Raw genomic sequence first — 20,512 nt, 5'->3', positions numbered from 1 at the left:
TTTCGTCCGGTCTCCAACCTTCACTTTCTTGCTAAGGTTGTTGAGAGTGTGGTGGCGCATCAGCTCCCTTCGGTTCTGGAGGAAACTGACTATCTGGACCCATACCAATCGGGTTTCAGGCCCGGACACAGCACGGAGATGGCATTGGTCGCCCTGGTAAATGATCTCTGGAGAGCTCGGGACAGAGGTTGTTCCTCTGTCCTAGTCCTACTAGATCTCTCAGCGGCTTTTGATACCATCGACCATGGTATCTTGCTGCAGCGTATCAGGGGATTGGGAGTGGGAGGCATGGTTTTTCAGTGGTTCTCCTCCTATCTCCTGGGATGTTCACAGTCGGTGTTGGCAGGGGGGCAGAGGTCGACCTCGAGGCCTCTCACTTGTGGAGTTCCTCAGGGGTCGGTCCTCTCGCCTCTCCTGTTCAACATCTATATGAAACCGCTGGGTGAGATCATTCGTGGTTTTGGTAAAGTTTTTATTGATTTTTTAAATACAATTTAAAAGTACTTATTCAACAAACATGTCTGAGAACTGTATATCATTCACTAGTACAAAATGAATTCCTAATCCCTTATTCTTTTCTCCAGCCACTGATAAAATAAGTCCCAAGTTTGAAAATATTCTATTTCTTCTTTTTCTTTCAACCTCAGAGTAAGTCTGTCCATTTCTGCACAATCTAGTATTTTTTAAATTATTTCTTCCTCTGGTGGTATTTCTTCATTTTCCCAACACTGTGCAAATATGTAAAAACAAGTATATATTTTGTTTGTCAAACTTTTCTGGCATTATACCTAAAAAAAAAGTTCAGGTTTAAAATCTACATGTTTTTCCAACATCTTTTCTAGCCATGTATTTTTGTCCAATATTTCTTTGCTTTAACACATGTCCACCATACATGATAATATGTACCTGACGTGATTACATTTCCAACATCTATCTGACATATTTTTAAACATTTTTGCTAGTCTTGCTCATGGCAAGTGCCATCTATAAAACATTTATATAAGTTTTCTTTGTAAGAGGTTGACATTGTCAATTTATAATTTCTTTCCCATAAGTTTTGCCATTTCTCTAAATCTATATTGTATCCAAAATCCTTTGCCCAGGTTATTATTGTTTCTTTTACTTGTTCATTTTCCATTTTCAAATTCAATAAAAGGTTATATATTTTCTTAATTAGTTTCTCATCAGAGGTTAATAATATCTGATCAAACAAGGTCTGCTCCTTATAAAATCTGTATAGTTTAACATCTTGTGTCATATCTCACTTGCATTTATAAATATGCCCACCATAATAAATCAATACCTTGATTTTCCATCTTTTGTTTAGATTTTAAGTTCCCTTCAGAGTTTAGAATATCTTTTTTTGTAATAGATTTTATTGATTTTTTTAAAACATAAATCACTTAATAACTGGTGAACAGTGTGTTGTCTGTGTTTACATTTGTAAAACAATCACTAACAATTGATTTCTATAATCCATAATACACATAATGGTTTTAGTTGATTTCCTCATTTCCCCAAAATGTCCTCTTTTGCAAACATTAAGTTAATACAATTCTTATTGTTTTGATAGATAACAATTAAATATATATTTTCCCAATATTCCTAAAAATAATAATCACATCAATATAATATTTCTTTTCTATCCAATCATTCTGGTTGCCTCATCATAGATCCTGTTACAGTCCTTATTTAAATTTGTTTCTCCCATAAAACTCAAAGTATTCTTATTGGTTAAGAGTTTCTCAAAAATTAATTACATTTAAAAATTTAAGTCTATTTTTCCCATATGAACCGTCTCAGCACTTTTACATTTCTTAAGGAATAGATAAAACAGTAAAAAGAAAGAAAGGAGAGCAAGAGTAAAGAAACATAAAAAATAACATACTACTTAAAATATATATCCCTCCTAAGCTAATATATATTTGCTTCCAATGTTTCTTATTCTTTTTAACCATAATTAAAAGTATGTTTATTTTAAATATTCCATTTAATACATCTAGTCATCTAGTCCTTTAACACTTATACAAAATATTTTATCTTTTTTTCCATTACAATTTTCTTAAATTGAATCACATTTAAATATGTGATTTCCTTTATGTAAGAAGCCATTTCAGCTTTTTTATATTACTCATATCAAGAAATAGAATAAAAAGGGGGGGAAGCATATTATATTATTTAAGGGATTCATCCCTCTTAGAATAACATATATTCCAAATCTTTTCTATTTCTTTAACCATATTCAAACAAATGTTTCTTTTTAAAGTATTCTCTCTGGCAGGTCCCATTATCTATTTTCTTGATTTCCACTTTAGTCTTTTTCCTTTGCCCTGTATCATTCTGGATCAATGTATTTTTCTGAGTTGAACATTTATGTTCATAAATGTTACTGTAGATATAAAAAGTAAATCAGGTGAAATGTCTTTGTACAGGGCTTTTGCCTTTCCATGTTTGTTGAAAATCTTTTTTCTTTTTCTTTCTCTCCATTTCTCTTATCATTTCCTTTCTCTCCGATGTTCCTGACATCTCTACAGTCCATTTTAGTCAATCTGTTTTCTTGTCCTCAGATTTATTTTGTAGTCTTAAGGAATAAGTTGGTTTTTTTTCCAATTCTTGTGAATTTTTCTCCACTAGGATTAAATCATGTTTTCTAGTTTTGTTAAGTTCCACCTTTCTCTATTCTCAGTTTTGTATCCACTTATCTAATTTATCTGCTCCTTCTCTGTTGTTGTTTTCTGGGATTTTTTTTGTTGTAGAGTTAACTTGGAAATAGATTTATTTATATTTTCAAAGTTATTTTTGATTTCTTTGTGGTTTAAAATGATTGTTGTTTGAATTAGTTGCAATATACTATATATCTCCTCCTGAGGAGTATTTATGTTTTTCTGATATGTTCTTTCTACATGTCTCTGATCCATGATGGCCAAGAATTTGAGTTTTTCTCTTCTTTTCTTTTCTCTGCAAATAGCTTTAGAATCCTGGTTATAAATAGATATTTGTAATCCAAAGAGTTCAAAAAAGTTCTTTTTTTCTAAAATTTACAATTCTCTCTTTGTCTACAGCCCAGATTATTGTCTTTGTTGTCACAGCTGTTCTTTGTTGTTAAAGCTTTGAAGGTCACAAACACAGATTTGCTTTTCCCAGTCTTATATTAAAGACATAGTTGTCATAGTCTTCATCCACCACTAGGTGTCAGCATCTATTTGTTTTTCAATTTCCAAAATGAACAATTGTCTTTAGAATGAGAGTTTTAACCATTCAACAATTTTAGATTTATCCAAATTTAAGTTTTAAAATTCAGGTTTTATATTTATTTCACTTCCATATATTTTGATCCTCCATAAAGAGATTAATTCGCCACTTCTGTTACTATAAGGATGGTGCAGAAATCCCCCTCCTTCCCTTTCAGAGGTATTTTGTTTCTTGGGGATCTTTTCCAGGAAATTAAATATGGAATAGAAAAGGGAAGATCAAATTCCTCACCCAGTTTAAAAAACGCTGCTCACAGTTGTGCTGGTTAGTACTTTTGGACTTCAGTTGCAAGTAGCTTGGGCTGGTCAATGAAGTATGGCCAGCCTTTCTCCTGCCAGGTTAGAAGACTTTCCCCAAGTTGAACAGAACAACCGCTGTCATTCCAGAATTGCCAGGGCATCCTTCTTTCTTCGCGACCTCTCCGGGGTGACTTAGACCCATTTGGCAGGGCAAAATTAGCCAAGGGGGGTACAGAAATCCACAAGTCTGCGACCAGTTGCTACTGCGCAAAACTGGAAGTCCTCTAGAATATCTTTATATATCCATTTTCTCAAGACTGACTACATTTGGATGTACAAATGTTCCCATTGTTGAGAGCCATCCTGGAATTTTCAAGTATATTTTATATTTTATTTTTCCCCATGTTAATAATAATGCATTTCTAATATAGTGGTTTTGAAAATATCTATGAATTTTATTTTTCTCATACCATAAGAAAGCATGCCAAGTGAGTTGTAAATCATGTCCCTCCAAATACAACAACCTTTTATTTCTAAGAATTATCCATTTTTTTACCCATGTTATTACTGATGCTTGATAATATAAAACCCACTCTGGCAAGCCAAAACCTCCCTTTTCTTTAGCTTCTTGTAACATTTTCAATTTAATTGTAGCTTTCTTTCCTTGCCAAATAAATTTTAAAATTAGACAATTTAAGTCTTCAAAGAATTTTTTCTCCAGTTTTATAGGTATTGTTTGAAATAGAAACAATATTTTTGGTAATATATTCATTTTCACCATAACAATTCTTCCTAAATCCTTGTCTTATGCCTTTTCTTTTGTTGAAATTCTCTGTATAATCTCCATTTACAATCACTTTTTCTGTTTGTTTGTAATATATTGTTGGTTCACTGGGAAAATTATTGTTTAAGTCTATGAATTGGTATTAGAACCTCAGTTTTGCTTTGACTACCATGCAGTGTATTCAACAAACAATAAAATTTTCTGAGACAGAATGAACCTGGAGTTTTATTTGGATTCTCAAGCTGGATGTTGACATTCAGACAATAGATATCAAGTAACTGTGGGCCAGCATTGATAAAACAGAAAAAAATACTTGCTACTCTTTAAATTCAAGCCATTATATCAGTTCAACTTCTGTGATTTTATGAAGGCTTTTATGTACCTGCATACATATTTACCTATTCACAAGAGATACCTCTTCACAATTTTTACTTTCCTTGTAGATAACAATCTGCTTGTTATTCTTCACAAAACAGTCTTTTGATTTATAAAGAAATGAAATTGAAATTATTTACATTTCTGCAGAGATAGCTGTGCAAATACCTAGCCAGACTTTTCAAAATATGCTAATTTAGTCTTTATTATCAAGGCAGTTCATGGAACATCTTTAAAAGTCATAGACATACATACTCCAGAGAACAGACATACCTATTAGGTAAAAAAAAACCATTTGGTTTTCTCAATATTTTCTTGAAAGAACCCATACACTCTCACTGTACTGTTCCAAATAGTGCTACATATGATAATGCATATACACAATTGGGGAGTAAGTACCGATTGCAACAAGATTTGGCCCAGGTGAGTAATGTGAAAGTTCACAAATTCAGCAAGAAAAGAAAAGCTGTTCGGGGCAAAGCCCATGTCCCATCAGCATTAGCAAGTATGAATAGTAAATATCCTGCAGTGTCCCAGTTGTAATTAAGTGGAAGGAGTATACTGTAACTACAACTGTAGTGTGCAGTTAGAGCAACCCAGGCAAATGGACATCCAACGTCTGTTTAAATACCACCAGCAAAAATGAGACTTCCATATCGAAGAACAATTTTTGTAATGTTAAATAGTTCTTACAGTTAAGTGTTCCAAAGGTTAGGCAAATCCTGATTTTCTGACAGTGCTCAATCTATGACTTCAACTGAAACCAGAATTTCTATTGCTAAGCAAGCTGGTTGTTAAGTTGTACCAGATTTATCTTGGAAAATTTTAATCTGCTAACAAGAAGGTCTCAGTCTCTCTAGATTAACTGCCAGACACTGGATTTAAGATGCCCTTATATTCCTCAGATTGCAGAAGAGCGGGGGTGGGAATCCTTCTTTTAGCCTTGTTCATATAACTCTGGTTTGGGGAAGGGAGAGAAGATCAGAGCAGTCAGGGAAGAGCTGAACGCAATAATTCCTTCAGGACTGCCTTAATGGATGAGGCACCATTACACTTCTCATTACCCAAGCCAGAGACTTTCTCAGGAAGTAAAAAAATGGCATGTGTTGGACACCAGCATTTTGCTTTAAAGAATTCCTCATCACTTTAAGTTAAAAAAAAGGAAAGAATAGATTGATCCTACTGTGGCTGCCCAGTAAAGAGAAGTTTGAGGTAACAATGGGATTTGGGTTAGGGAAGTTCCAGACCCACTGATTCAGGAAGAACATGTTTCAGACGAGGTTGGGCAGGTCTGGGAGAAAGCCAGAATGGTGCTTTTTGCTACACAAGGGTTGAAGTGGACATAGGAAGTTCAGGATGGGGATGATGCAGTGGAAAGGAGAGATCAACAGAAGAACCAAGGCTCAGGGATAACCCATTAGACAGGGATGTCCAACCTTGACAACTTTAAGATTTGTGAACTTCAATTCTTCAAATCTCAACTCCCATGGCTGGCTCAGAAATTCTGGGAGTTGAAGTCCACAAGTCTTAAACTTGCCAAGGTTGGACATCCCTGCATTAGAGGGAAGAAGAAACAACGAGACAGGAATCTAAACAGAGATACCAAGTGATTCTGGATAGTTATTAATTTCAGTAAAGTGATACCAACTTACCATTTTATAATGAATACTGTTTTCTTTTCTTCAGGCCAGCCTTTGAGTGACGTATCAAATTTCCATTTCACAGGAAGTTAAAAATACTTACCTCTAGGGCTGAGAAAGCTATTACATGAAGTTTAAAAGAAAGATTGGGACAAGTACCACAGTCTAAATCAAAGGTATGATTAATAAATTAAAAGATTCATTATCATCAAACAGTCAAACAAACCCAGAGAGTATTATAATCTGATGGCTCAATTAAAAGCCTTATTTATCTTTTTATAAATAACCCTGGGTACATAAATGAATGAATATTGAGTTGCTAACAACTTAATCAAGCTAAATTTAGAATTAACATTTATTTGGGGGCCTATATGATTATTATTTTCTCAGAGATATAATCTTTATAAATCATTCTACATTTGCTTATAAATAAAATACAAAGTTAATATGGATTAACTTTTTCATCTTAATACTACAACTGAAAAGCAAAGCTATTGTAGGAACAAATAATTTTTTTAACAATGAGAGTTTTCTTGCTTTTCTCAATTTTTTTCTCAATTACCTACTACCTAATATTTATTATATGTTAAAGACTAAGAAGAAAGTGTTCTGACCCAAGTCACATGGGCAAGGCAAAAGTTAAGGAGGGCCTGTTTATTACTCACTTTTACAGTGGCAAATGACCCACCAATAATGCCAGTGAAGCACAGAGTCCATTGAAATCAGTCAGCATCTAAATCAAATAAATAAAAACATAATCTTTGGAGGATAAATCTGAACGATAGCAGGTGGTGGTTGCCATCCCAAAATGGCTGTCATGTGAGACTTGGTGGTCATACTAGCCCCACAGCCTGCAGATTTGGGCATGTGTGTATGCCACCATTATTGGTCCTTCATCGTCCCATGATGCTGAGCAGTTGTCCTTCCAGCCACCAGTAGCAAGTGCAAAAAATGACCGTTATCTTCTGCTCTTAACATTTTAGGGCAATGTGGAAACACATTTAAGCCAACAACCAGGCTCCTAAGATAGGAGCCACACCTTCAAGGATAGGAGGGAGAAGGTGGGGATAGTGGCAAAGGATGGCCTTGGCTATAAGAGGGAGGAAACTGCCTGCCCTACAGTCTAGAGAAATTGGTACAAAGGTGTATTTGTCTTTCTTTTTCCAATCTGTAGTCCCGCTGCTTAGATTACAAATCAGCAGTGAGAATAAATCAACTTTGACAGAACTTGCTGGGATTGGAAGAGGTGAGTCTTCTTCCTCTCTCAGTAAATTTGTGCCAAATTGGTTATATGTATTTTGTGTAAACAGAGCTCCTGACATAGAAGAAAGTGTGTTCTCAGGGCTTAAAATTTTGCCCAAACCCATTCTTAAACGTTTGTCCTTCATTCAAGTATTCTTTCCCACCAGAAATAGTTTGTGTGTTCACCAAATCTCTGCAAGCATACATCAAATGGCACAATGGTCAACTGGTCTAATTATAATTATTCAGAAGTTGGTGAAAAGGATCAGTTTGTTCTGAGTCAGACCCACCACTCCTCATACACAAGCCTTTCTCTACATAGCTAATAGATTGCCAACGTATTTCAAAATGCTTACAAAAATCTTATCAGCCAAGCCTGAGAAGGAAAGGTCATTTCTGTTTAAAGAAGATAAAACACTAGATTTTTTGCTGGTTCTCACAAAGCATATTGATCATGTGGTTTGCCATAGGGCAAAGCACTCTTGGATGATTCATGCAACTAGTTCACCATATACAAAAGCCAGAGAGGGAAGAGGAGATAAAAATCCTTTATAGTCACATCAGCCAGCTCTCTGTATAAATAGCAAAACAAATGCAGCTCGCAGCAGGGTTCTCTAATACACTGTCATGTTGCCAACCCCTCCACACACTGTCACTATTACGATATATTATATTAAATGTCTGAAAATGATCCTTATTTTATGAAATATTAGTTCACCAGAACTAGTTTTAATCCTATTAATTAAACCGAAATCCATAGCTATGGTCCAGCAATTGGTCCACCAGAGCCTTGGTGGAGCAGTGGGCTAATGCCTCCTTAAGTAACACCAGCTGCCTGCAATTATTGCAGGTTCGCATCCCACCAGGCTCAAGGTTGACTCAGCCTTCCATCCTTCCGAGGTAGGTAAAATGAGGACCCAGATTGTTGGGGGCAATAAGCTGACTTTGTCATAATGCTGCTTGGGGGGTGTATGAAAGCCCTAATAAGCAGGCATATACATAGAATGAAGGCTACTGCTAAGCTTGTAAGCCGCCCTGATATAAAGGGCGGGATATAAATGGAATTAAAATAAAAATTAAAAATAAAATAAATTAATTCATGTATTTATGCCAACAAGCACTTCTTAAACATTACAGCAGAAGTGTACCAATCTTTTTCAGTATTAATATCTTTCTGAATTGGACTATTCTATTTTTTTTTGAAAACAGAAATAGATTATATTTTATTATTATATGAAAATCAATACCCAATCTATATTAGTTTTTACCTTTGAATCTATACATTTTAATAAGAGCTATTACTTAATAAAAGCAACCATTGGCAATCACTGAAACTTTATTATTGAGCAAGTTGGCCCTCTATAGTTTATTGTGTGCTTTGTTCCTCTAGGAAAGTGACAATTCTAACATGTGCTAATGTGATGTGATCCTCATATTGTGATCCACTCACAACTTTGTGCTGCTGCTGCCTAGTGCAGAGGATTTTATATTGGAATACGCCTAGCATCCTCCTGTATATAGTGACAATTTCCTGTGAAAACTATTGCCATATATCATTGTTAAATCTATTAGAATGAAAAAGAAAAGCTTCCTGTGATAGTTCATTTCATATATATTCTTTCTATGCTGATTGAGTGTGTGTGTGCGTGTGTGTGTGTGTGTATCTATATCTATATATCCAGGGCTTTTTTTCTCATAGAACGCCCAGAACAGAGTTCCGGCACCTTTTTTGGATGGAACCTTGTAGGGTAGGCAAGGCGGGTTGTATGACATGTATGAGTTCTGGCACCTTTTTCTTTTACAAAAAAAGCACTGTATTTATCTATCTATATCTATATCTATCTATCTATATCTATATCTATCTATCTATCTATGCATATACATATACATATACATATACATATACATATACATATACATATACATATACATATACATATACATATACATACACATAATGTATATTTAATAAATTTAAAAACTGGAATCCCGGGTGTAGACATTTGAAGTTAGTAAAAATAAAAATGATGAACTCCGGGATATAAGAGAAAATTCTTCTTTATTGCTGAGCTTTCTTCAACAAGCTTTTGACATCATTAGAGCAAGGGCTGAATGATAAGGGAATTAGTACATACACTTGTGTGGCAGTTATAACGTTCAAATTGTGGAATGTGGGTGTGGCCTGTTCGTGACAAGCTCGCTTGTTTATAATCACAGTGGTTCCGGCTTTGTTGGAAAAGGCCAGTCTCTGGTTGATTTTTAAAAGTCGCGCCTAGCAGCTGCTTGGCATGTATCAGCTGTTAGACGCGTAAGTCTCGTCGCGCCACATGTAGTCATGCGCTGGCTGACAGGCTCTTCGTTCGAAGTAGAGTCAAGGAGGTCATCTCGTTCCCTTGCGTGCGGTCGTCGCAGGCTTGATTCTGCTGTGGAAGGGAGCAGATGTCCTCATGGAGTGTGTAAGCAATTTGCTCTCCTTCGTGTTTCTTTGCCTGGTTGCTGTAAAATCGGCTCTGTTGTGTGGTTTGACTTGTCGGATCTTAAGACTCTTTTAGTATGTGGTTGTTGTGTGTGTGTGTCTTGTTTTGCACAGTTGTTTGGTGTGTTTGAATGAAAGTAAGTGTTATGGTTGTCAGTTGTGAGTGATTTTGTGGGATGTTTGATCTGGCTTGTTATTTTTTGTTTTATTGTGCATGGTAGGACAGATTTCAGTTTTGATCATGGTCTCAATATTCTGTTGTTGTTTGGGTGTATGTTTGTTTTGTTGTGTGTGGTTATTTAGTGAAGTTGCAAGATTTGTGTCTTGGGTGTTGTAGTCAGAAGTGGTGTTGTCTTTATGTGTAGAAGTGTCAGATGGTGTTTTGGTTATGCAAGTTATCATTGTTGTGTTAGAATTTTGTCTGTTGTTTAGTTCAATTGGAATGGATTGTGGTATAATAATCTCATCTGTTGTGTTGATATGGTGTTTGACAGGTGGGTGGAGTGGCGTGTTTGTGTCTTTGTTGATTGTATTTAAGTGTTTGGATGTTTTGTGTTGTTGTAAATGCCTTCTCAGAGTTTGGTATGGTGGTAATAATTCGATATGTCTATTAATTGAATTATTATCAGACAACCAAGCCTCTTTCAATAGACGGCCACCTTTAGTGGGATCTTGAGAGATGACTATAGCTCCTTTGAAATCAAAGGTATGGTCATGTTCCGCTATATGGGCCCAGACTTGGGAGCGATGTTCTTGTCTTTTAATTGCTAGAATAAGTTCATGTATCCTGGTTTTTAGTCTTTTGGGTGTTTATCCAATATAATTGCAAGATCATTTGTTGCAGTTGATTTTGTAGATAATAGATGATAAATTGTCCTTGGATAATGGTTCTTTGAAGCGCATTACTTTAGAATGTAAAGTTTGGTTGGTTCTGTGCACAATGTTAATATTATATGGTGCCAGGATTCTAGCAGTTGCTTCAGAGACCCCGTTGATATATGGGATGGTTGCCCAGGTTGTGGTGTTCTGTGAATCATGGTTTGAATGTGGTGTATTATCCTTGCAACATCATTGGACAAATTTAGGTGGATAGCCATTTTGTTTGCATACATGGTAAAGGTAAGCTTTCTCTTTGGTTTTATCTGTCTCTGTGCTGCAGAGACCGGCCTTTTCCAGCAAAGCCGGAACCACTGTGATTATAAACAAGCGAGTTTGTCACGAACAGGCCACACCCACATTCCACAATTTGAACGTTATAACTGTCATACAAGTGTATGTACTGATTCCCTTATCATTCAGCCCTTGCTCTGATGATGTCAAAAGCTCAGCAATAAAGAAGAATTTTCTCTTGTATCCCGGAGTTCATCGTTTTTATTTTTACTAACTTCAAACATATACATATACATATACATATACATATACATATACATATACATATACATATACATACATACGTGTGTGTGTGTGTGTGTGTGTGTGTCATTTAGGATAATGTTCTGCTTCAAAAGCAAATCATGGGTACCTGAGGCCCCAAATCACAGCACAGAACTGATACACAATACTTATACCTCAACCTTGGACATGCTGTCATTAATAGCTCTTTTTATCACAGCATGAACTGAGAGAAATAAGCATTAGAAAAAGGCTATCATAGATAAGATAGGCCACCCTTTTGATGGAGCAAAAAACAGCAGCTCTTTGTTTATTAATTAGTCAGAAAATAAAAGCCAACAGATGTTGGTTAGCCATTTCTTCTAATGGGTCAACAAGCAGATTTGTGTTTAGAAAGCTGTCTGACATTGATAAGAGGACATAAAAGCAGGTAGCTTCAACCCCCTAGATTAGTCCACAGTTCAATTTGATATTTGAGTATTCATTCATAGCTCAGGAAATTAGAGGCCTTTTGCAAATATACTATAGTTTATGACCAAAGCAGAACAAGTAATGTAGTCCTGGGGAAGAAAGGATGTAAACTTGGGTTGCACTTAGCTATAATCCAAGAAGAGGTAACAACTTTCCTGCCATATTCTAAATATTAAAGCATTAAATAATGCCCTAGGGAGGAAAAAAGCCAGTGAAGTTTACTTGTGGCTAATCCACCTTTTATAATGGAGAAAGAATTGCATCAATGGCTTCACGTATTTTAAACAGTATTTTGCATTCAAATTCTACTGCAAAGTCAGAAAGACTGTAAAAATGGATGAGTGGGCTCCCAATTTTCATGTTTCCAAGAAGCATATCTAACCATTACAGGCATGGGAAAAATCTATTTTTTTTTTTTTAAAAAAGTTATATCTGACTGAATGGGAGATGAAGTAAATGTACAGCTTTATATATAATTTGAAAAAATAAAATAAAATACTATTGATGCAATATGACAGTGCTGGGAAGCAATATTTTAAGCTGAAAAAAAGAAATCTTAAACAGTTACATTTCTCAGCTCAAAAACTTATTGCCTGACTCACATGTTGATCCCATTCAGAATGAGTGAAGCAGGATAAAGCAGTGTCAGCTCTACCAAGTAGACCAGGTCAAGAAATAGATTCCATGGGAAGATTAGAACCATAGTTATTGAGAGAGGATATAGAAACAGAATCTTGCAAGTCTGCCTGTATGTTTCCTTCCTTCCTCTGATAATCTGGGGAGTTAGGGAGAAGCCAATAAAAGTCTCTGATACTTGTAATAAGTCTTCCTGCTTTCCAACCCTAGCTTAAAACATATTTCTTCTGCTTCTTTTGTTATCTTAATGGATTCTGGATGGGTTCTCCAAAATCATCTCCATAGATCTCTACAGTTTGTTATTTCCTTGCAGTTTTGATATTACGTGCAATGCCACCAAAATAGAATTGTGTAAGTAGAGAAATTAGGACAAAAGAATTGGAGAAAAGGCTTTTATGCATAAGAAGTATGCAGCCTGTTTAGACTGTTTATCTGGATGTATATGCCATCTCCTTGCTTCCTGATTGCTTTTGCTTCCATGCAAGGTAGCTGCCTTTATCAAACTGTTATGAAAATCATCAAAATATTGTGGCCATCAATAGGATCATTATCATTCAAGCAACCAGCCAGATGTGTTTATTTTTTTCATACACATGCATCTCTATCCCTCTGTTTCTTCTTCTTTGCCTCCAAAGAGGGTAACAACACCAGTTGTCTGATCTCACAAGATTGGATTTGGTTGCATTTGAACAGGAGAATCACTGTAAATTGCAGAGCTGCAGTTTTACTGGGAAGTTTGTTAAAAGTCCAGAAGAAGACAATAGCGTTATTGGTATTATTTATAAAAGAGTTAGGTGGACATATCCATGTGGGCACTGAACCTGTCTATTTGGAAACCAGGAGTCAAGCTCAATTTAAGTGGCTTTACTTTTTCCCATGTGGAAAGTCCCCCCCCCCATATTCTGCAGGATATGAAAAGAGGCAGGATAGAATATTCTCTCTAAAGGAGGAGAGGAGAAAAATCTTAACAAAGGCAGAAAGCATCCCGAGTCTTCCTGCTATAGGAAAATAGCCTCAAACAGACACTTGAAGAGGCGTGTCTTTAGGAATTGATATTTTGCATCCATTCAGAAAGCTGGGCCATGCTATTCATAAACAAAGAATAGCCAGAAACCCTAAATAAGCAACACAATATGCAAACTGACAAGATTAGCTCAGACAAACAAAACACCTAGGATTTGCATTTCCCCTCTTGCCTGAAGAACCAGCCATGACACCTACATGATCCCAGAAGAATCTGGCAACTGCCATTAAAATATTAAAGGACATATTCTTACAGAGAACAAGCATCACAATCACAAAGCCCCAAAGAATGTATAAAAACCTACCCACTGTCAACCCCATTTTTTCAGCCACCCCAGAAACATGCTGCTGCACTGAAGTTTCTGGCTACCAAATAAACAGAGATCTTCTTTCCTGCAGCCTGCCTCCATTTTATTTCAGCTTCTTTCTCCCGGCTTGGAACTGGACTTGATTTTTCTTCTAACACCCATTTTCCCTATTATTTATCTCTGACAGAGTTCTAACTGAAAGTTTTAAGAAAATTATATCCAACTGCACAATCATTCCTTGTTGCCACAGGAGTTGCACATGCAATTCCAACACTTTCTTTACTCATTGCAGAAACCAGAAAATCTGCAACTATGCAAAGAAAATTGAGTTTACTGTCACTCATCTCTTCTACTTAGGTTAATGGAAAAACATCTTCACTCAGATGTTGGATTTATTCCTAAAGCATTTGATAGCTCCTTACTAATAGCACCATGTTATCCATTCCTTCTTTTTCCTATTATGGGACTGATATAGCAACTATGAGGGATGAAAAACTATGCAACAAACTGGAATCAAAGATTATCTGGCCTTGTATTGTTTGATACACTCAAGGACTGTGGACCTTGGCTGATGTATGTCAAGAAGTTGTGTCTTCTTTCTAAATCTTGAGCCTTCTGATGATTGAGCTGAAGTGTATCCAATCTCTAGAATCTCCAAAGTTTCAGCTATTTGGGGGGCATTTGTATTATTAGTTTTGGGTGCTACCTCATCAGCAGTGTAGGCTTCAAAGAGGGAATTAATTCTAGTGCTTGATCTGTGACAGTCTTTTCTTGTGTAATCTCAGGGTCATTACTGACAAACTACCATGTCAAGGATGCTGGCAATTCTAGACTGCCATCATTTTTAAACATTTGCCACCTTGCCCTTGACATTAGGCATGACAGACTCAGCTCAGAGTAGTGTATTGAGTCAAAGCCCCCCTTTTTTCATTCTGACATACTCACAGAAGCTATCTCTGAAAAGTTTCCATTTTAAGCAGCTCATGGGGAATTGTGGAATGGTCAAGGCAAATCCTTTTGTATTCTGCTGCACTGAGAAGTCCTTTAATACCGTTTAAGTCAATTTTATGGTGTTGATATCGGAAAAGAGAACTAAATGATAAATTAACAACTTATCTGTTAAGCCAGAGGCCACTCTTAATTCCATTAAGTGCAATCCATAAGGCTTCTAAAAACATTTGCAGTAATCAATTATGCTTATTTAGGCTTGTCACTTTTATAGGATGCACTACCCAAATGTCTTGTTTCTTTCCTTCTTACTTATCTTAAATTGTTTTCACCCACTAGTTTGTTTTCCTAACTAGCCATAAAGTGCTTATTCCTTGAGCTTATGAGAGAGCTGCTAATTTGTCTGCATTATTTAGCAGTTTCCAAAAGCTATTTTTAGAGTGTCCACATTTTTGTTTATAAATGTTGAATATTCAGAGATAGAAAATATTGTTTGTGCAGTCAGTAAACAGTCTCTGGTCATCAGGTCTGCTGAACGCTCAATGCCTGATCTTCCCACTTGTCATGGAGAAGATACTTAAATAGACCTTTTCTAGATCATCGTAACAGTGTTCCGTGCACCTTTGGCATCTAGTCATGCCGGCCACATGACCACGGAGATGTCCTCAGACAAGCGCTGGCTCTTCGGCTTTGAAACGGAGATGAGCACCGACCCCTAGAGTCGGAAACGACTAGCACGCATGTGTGGGGGAACCTTTACCTTTACCTTTAGATCATCTTACTGAATGTACAGAATTATTTTGAATCAAGGAGTTTCTAATGTAACCTGGCACCATGCCATCGGAGACTTTATAGGCAATGACTAGCAATTTGTATTTGACCTGAAAGTATCTTGACAACTAGTGTATTGGTAGCAAGATCAGTGCTATCTATCATCTACTGAGAAATCTGGCTGCTGCCCGCTGCATGAGTTATCTTCAGGGTAGTTGAGGTCTACAAAGAGTATATTACATTTTAGAGATGGAATCTCTTTTATATGTTTTTGCAGACCAAAAAGAAATATTCCATCGCTCCGTGGTCTCCTTTTCTTTAATTGTCCTTTAATTCATTTGTAAATCTACAATCCAAACATCTCCCTAGCTGTTTTCTGCATTTGCTGTCTGTTATTAATAAATTCTTCCAAAATAATTTGCACCTGCTATAAAAAATCGTGTTTTTTTAAACTTGAACCAAGTAGCCAAGTAAAATCAGAAGTACATTTACCCATTACAAGACAGGGTGTGGCTAGTTGTTATGCATGAATTTCTGATGGCCACTCGGGGCCCTGCTCCAGATATCACCAAATATGAGATCTTCAATACACTAATGATAACCAGCTGTACATCTGTGCCACTTGCTGGGCAGGCGATGTTGTGGTGCTGACCTAGTATCTGGAGGTGGTAAGGCTCTGATGAGAACTCAGCTCCAGCTCAACCCTGGCAAGATGGAGTGGTTCTGCATCTTTGATCTCCGTCCACACCCAGGTGATATGTCATCTTTGATTCTGGATGGGATGGCACTCCCCATCTGAGAAGGTACACAATTTGGGGATCCTTGTAGGCTCACAGGTCCTACTTGCGGAGCAGGTGATAATTGGGGCTAGGTAAGCTTTTGTACTAATTGTGACTTCATTCACACATTATACTAAGCTACAATTGATGTGTTGGGGCTAAGTATGTGGTATGTAGATAATGGTATATAATTGTTATGTTAATATAGTGTCTGTGGATTATTCAGTAACCATGGTTAAATAAACTGAGTTGTCAAATGATACAAGGCATACAAAAAAATTGTTGCTTGATAATTCTTCCAGAATTAATGGGATAAGAAAAGATCTCCTTCTAAAAAAACTGTCCTAGAATATGAAGCAAAGATTCAGAATAAATGCATTGGAAAACACCCAAAAGAAATTCCTTGAAAAAACATGTTACTGTGGGAATAGTATTCCTCCGCAAAATATAAAAGCAGATGCATGTTTTGGAAAGCCTGGGAAGCTTTCAGAAGCCCCCAGTACTTTGTACTCTCTAGGTCTGTTACCCAAACAAAACTTTTAGTAAAGCCACAGAATAAAGCACCTCTTTTAAAAGTTTTGCACAACCTTAATAAACAGAAGTGATGTAAGCACTAGAACAACCCACAGTTGTGCATTTTAATTGGTTTTAATTGATTTGGACTCAAGGGAAAGAGTTTACCAAACTGTTTATTTAAACAATATTAGCTGCCTCAATCACTGAAACAACTTCCTGACAGTTAGAACAATTAACCAGTGGAACAACCTGCCTCCAGAAACTGTGAATGCTCCAACACTAGAAGTTTTTAAGAACAGACTGGTCAGCCATTTGTCCAAAATGTATAGGGTTTCCTGCCTGAGCAGGGGGTTGGACTAGATGACCTTCAAGGTCCCTTCCAACTTTATTATTATTATTATTAATTATTATTATTATTATTATTATTATTATTATTATTATTATTATTATTATTATTATTAATCTCTAGGCAGCATAAAGCAATGTAACTGTATTAAAATCCACACACCAAAAAATTCCAGTTGGAAGGAGATAATAAACATCTGAAGTGGGGAAAACCAATACAAATGATACAGCACATAATTATCACCATTTAAGTCACAAAATCCTGCTTCAGGACTAGGTAAAAAGCCCGGTTTTCAAGGGTCTAAAGGGCAACTGAGTTTGAGCCATGCAGACTTCAGGAGCAACCATGTCTCTGGGGAGCTGTAAAATGGCACTGCTTTGCTCATGGGATCTGGAGCATGCTGGCCCTGTGGGATCTTACCAGATAAGCAGAAACAAACAGAAAAGGGATTCTCTTAGGTACATAAGGCCCAAGCTATGAAGGGTTTTATAAATGACAATCAACATCTTGAATTACATCTGAAAACCAATTAGTAGCCAGTGCAGCTTGTAAAATAGAGATGTAGCAAAATGACACATTCCCATTACTCATTGTACAGCTTTATTTTAGACCAGCTGTAGCTCCCAGATGATCATCAAGAATACATTAGTCCAAACAAGATGATTAAGGCATAAACAGATTTCCCAATCTAGAGGGCATAATTGGAATGTCAAACGTAACTGAGCAAAGGCCCCCTGGCACAGTTGCCATTTGCTTACTAAGCAAGAGCAGATAATCCAGAACACCAAATTATATACAAATTCTGTTCAAGATAGTAGAATCCCATCAGTAATTAATTTTGGAAAATCCCTGGAAACAGAAGCTTATTAAACCCATAGACATTCAGTCTGAGTCTGTTCCACCTGTTCCAAACTCTAAAAACCTCCAGGCACCAGGACAGAACCTTGTTTGATCAATCATGAATTGAGATAGATCATCTGCTTATGGCTAATACCTGACCCTGCTTCCCAAATGACCTTTCCGAAATGTTAAATAGGAGTCCTCACAGGTATTCATCTCAAATAACAGTTCTTGTAGGATCAACTAAAATGAGAAAGCATCAAGCAAAGTCGTCCTTTCACAAACAAACTACAAATGCCCTCTTTCTGCTAGAGTTAAAATGAAGGATGCTTAAGTCAAGGTTGCTAAGGAGATTGTTTCTTGAAATGTATTGTCAAACTCCTCCTCAGGCTCAATTTCTTTTGAGAGCCAAGGAGCTCATGCATTATAATATAGCTTGCAAGGCCACAGGATATGTCTTGGTATCTATATTTAAAAATATCTTTGTTCCTTTATCAAGTCATTTATCAAGTATAGAAATAGTTTCAACAAGCCAATCTATATTCAAATGGAAAAACTTTATTAAAGATATTTATATGTGTGTAAATATAGATTTTCTAAAAAAAACAGTTAAATATTATCAGATTTGTAATAATCATGGTGTGTAGTGTATAATACTGTTTTGAAAAGAATTGCTACCTATATAATTTAATAGCAAAACAGAAAGAGAACATTGCACAAAACCACACAAATTTATACTGTTACATGATCATAACAAAAAAGTATATTTGGGAAACAGATAACGTTTTTTTATTTATAGTACAATTTCTGTATTCTCCTGCAAAGACATTTGGATATTAATTTGCATTTCTTGAACCAACTCAGATTTAGAGAGTTTGAATAATTGTAGCAAGATTGATACAGAACACTAGAAGACTCTCAAAATGTAAGATCTGGATAACAACTGGATAACATTTTTTTTCAATCTCTGTTTGCTTGGTTTCTTCATTTAGAAACAATTTATCTACCAAAGAATGAAAAAACAAAACTACTAAAACATCCATGTATAGCTAAATAGAGAAAATAAATATTTTCAGATATTACCAAGTTGGATTTGTAGTATTTTATCAATTTCTTTGTTCTGCTACTGAAAAGGAATAAGCATGATTATGCCATATTTTTGCAGTGCAAACCAGAATGATACTTTCCACCATTAGAGTATTTTTAAAAAGCTGGTATCAATGGACTAAGGCAACCTAAAAGTCTTCTCCCAATATTCTTATTTAATTTATTTTTTAAAACTATGTTCTTAGGTCTTTGATAATAAACACTCTCTTGAAAATTACATTGTTGTAGGATGTAGTTAGGCAGCTTGGGCATTCAGTTTTACAATTACATACAAAGAATAATAAAGTGAAAATGTTTCAACTTGTCATTGTGTCTGAATTCCACATTTTTTCAAGCAGCACTTGATACAGCTAGTTTCTTCAAATGATCCATGAAGACTTGCAGACTGACATCATCTGTAAGAATTGGTGCTCCAGATTCCTATTGCAGAATGGAAGATGTTAGCAGCCTTCTCCGTCAGGTTGCCTGCCTTATGATATACAGTAGCCTCCCCCCAGAGATACAGACAGTCCTGGCCTTGTTGGCCTTCAGCAAAGCAGTGCGTATCTGGCTTTTTCCCCAGGCATAGGAGCCAGGATGTTGACAGAGCTGGTATAGGGTGAGTGGATACAAGTTTTACTCGGACCTTAACTGGTTTATTGTTTTAAATTGTGGTTTTTAATGTAATGTGTTTTTATTCTGTTCACCACTCAGTGTTCTTTTTAGTAGATGGGCAGTTATGTACATTTTCTCATAAATAAGAAAGCCTTTTGTGTCACATAAATTTATTATAAGGAATCCAAAGAAGCTGTGAAAAATGGGAGTCCCCAGTTGGGCTGCCTATGTGCAACTACTCTTCCTTCAAACATATGTCACTGTCAGGAATGCTGCTCCTCCTGGTCATTTTTTATAGATTTAAAAATATTGTGAGCCGAGCATCGTGCAAAACAAACATTAATTTACAGCAACATCCTTATTTCTAAGAATGCGTTTTAGCCTCAGGGTTCCATTCCCTTAAACTTAACCAGTTTGCCATCAATGAATGGACATCTTTTGTGCTCTGTGGTACAGACATCTGTTGCTGGAAATTTCTGGTGTTATGCTTTACACTTTATATTTAGTTTCCCCATCAAAATAATTGTCTCAAAATGTAGTAAGTTTGCCTTTTGTAAAATACATGTAAGAATAGAAAATTACTTGAAAACAGATGCTGTGTATCTTGGATTCAGACCTCACATTTGCTTTGCAGTTTAATTCATGAGCACGTTGTACTTTCATTTCACGACTCTGTCAGGTTTTTGACCCTCTGTATCTACTAGAATAGTAATCTGTAGTACAATAAAACTACTGATCTATTTTTCAGTACATATACGCAATATAGTTTTATC

The 20,512-nt window shown here is 36.1% G+C and overlaps 1 protein-coding gene across 2 annotated transcripts in view; it reads right to left on the bottom strand.

Moving 5' to 3' along the window:
• Positions 1–17,007: 17,007 nt before the first annotated feature.
• SEC23A (SEC23 homolog A, COPII coat complex component) overlaps positions 17,008–20,512 on the bottom strand; it is a 34,128-nt gene continuing 30,623 nt past the window's right edge. Inside the window, exon 19 of one of the 2 annotated variants that reach the window (XM_083348836.1) lies at positions 17,008–20,452. In XM_083348836.1, the coding sequence (XP_083204962.1) occupies positions 20,399–20,452 (54 nt within the window). In that variant the 3' untranslated portion in view covers positions 17,008–20,398. The remainder of the gene's footprint in view (positions 20,453–20,512) is intronic. The other variant, XM_083348835.1, reaches the window with a different exon arrangement.

This window comes from Vipera ursinii (genome assembly GCF_947247035.1).
Source record: "Vipera ursinii genome assembly, chromosome: 1".
Classification (NCBI taxonomy): domain Eukaryota; kingdom Metazoa; phylum Chordata; class Lepidosauria; order Squamata; family Viperidae; genus Vipera; species Vipera ursinii.
This window is presented reverse-complemented; position numbering and strand designations above follow the sequence as displayed.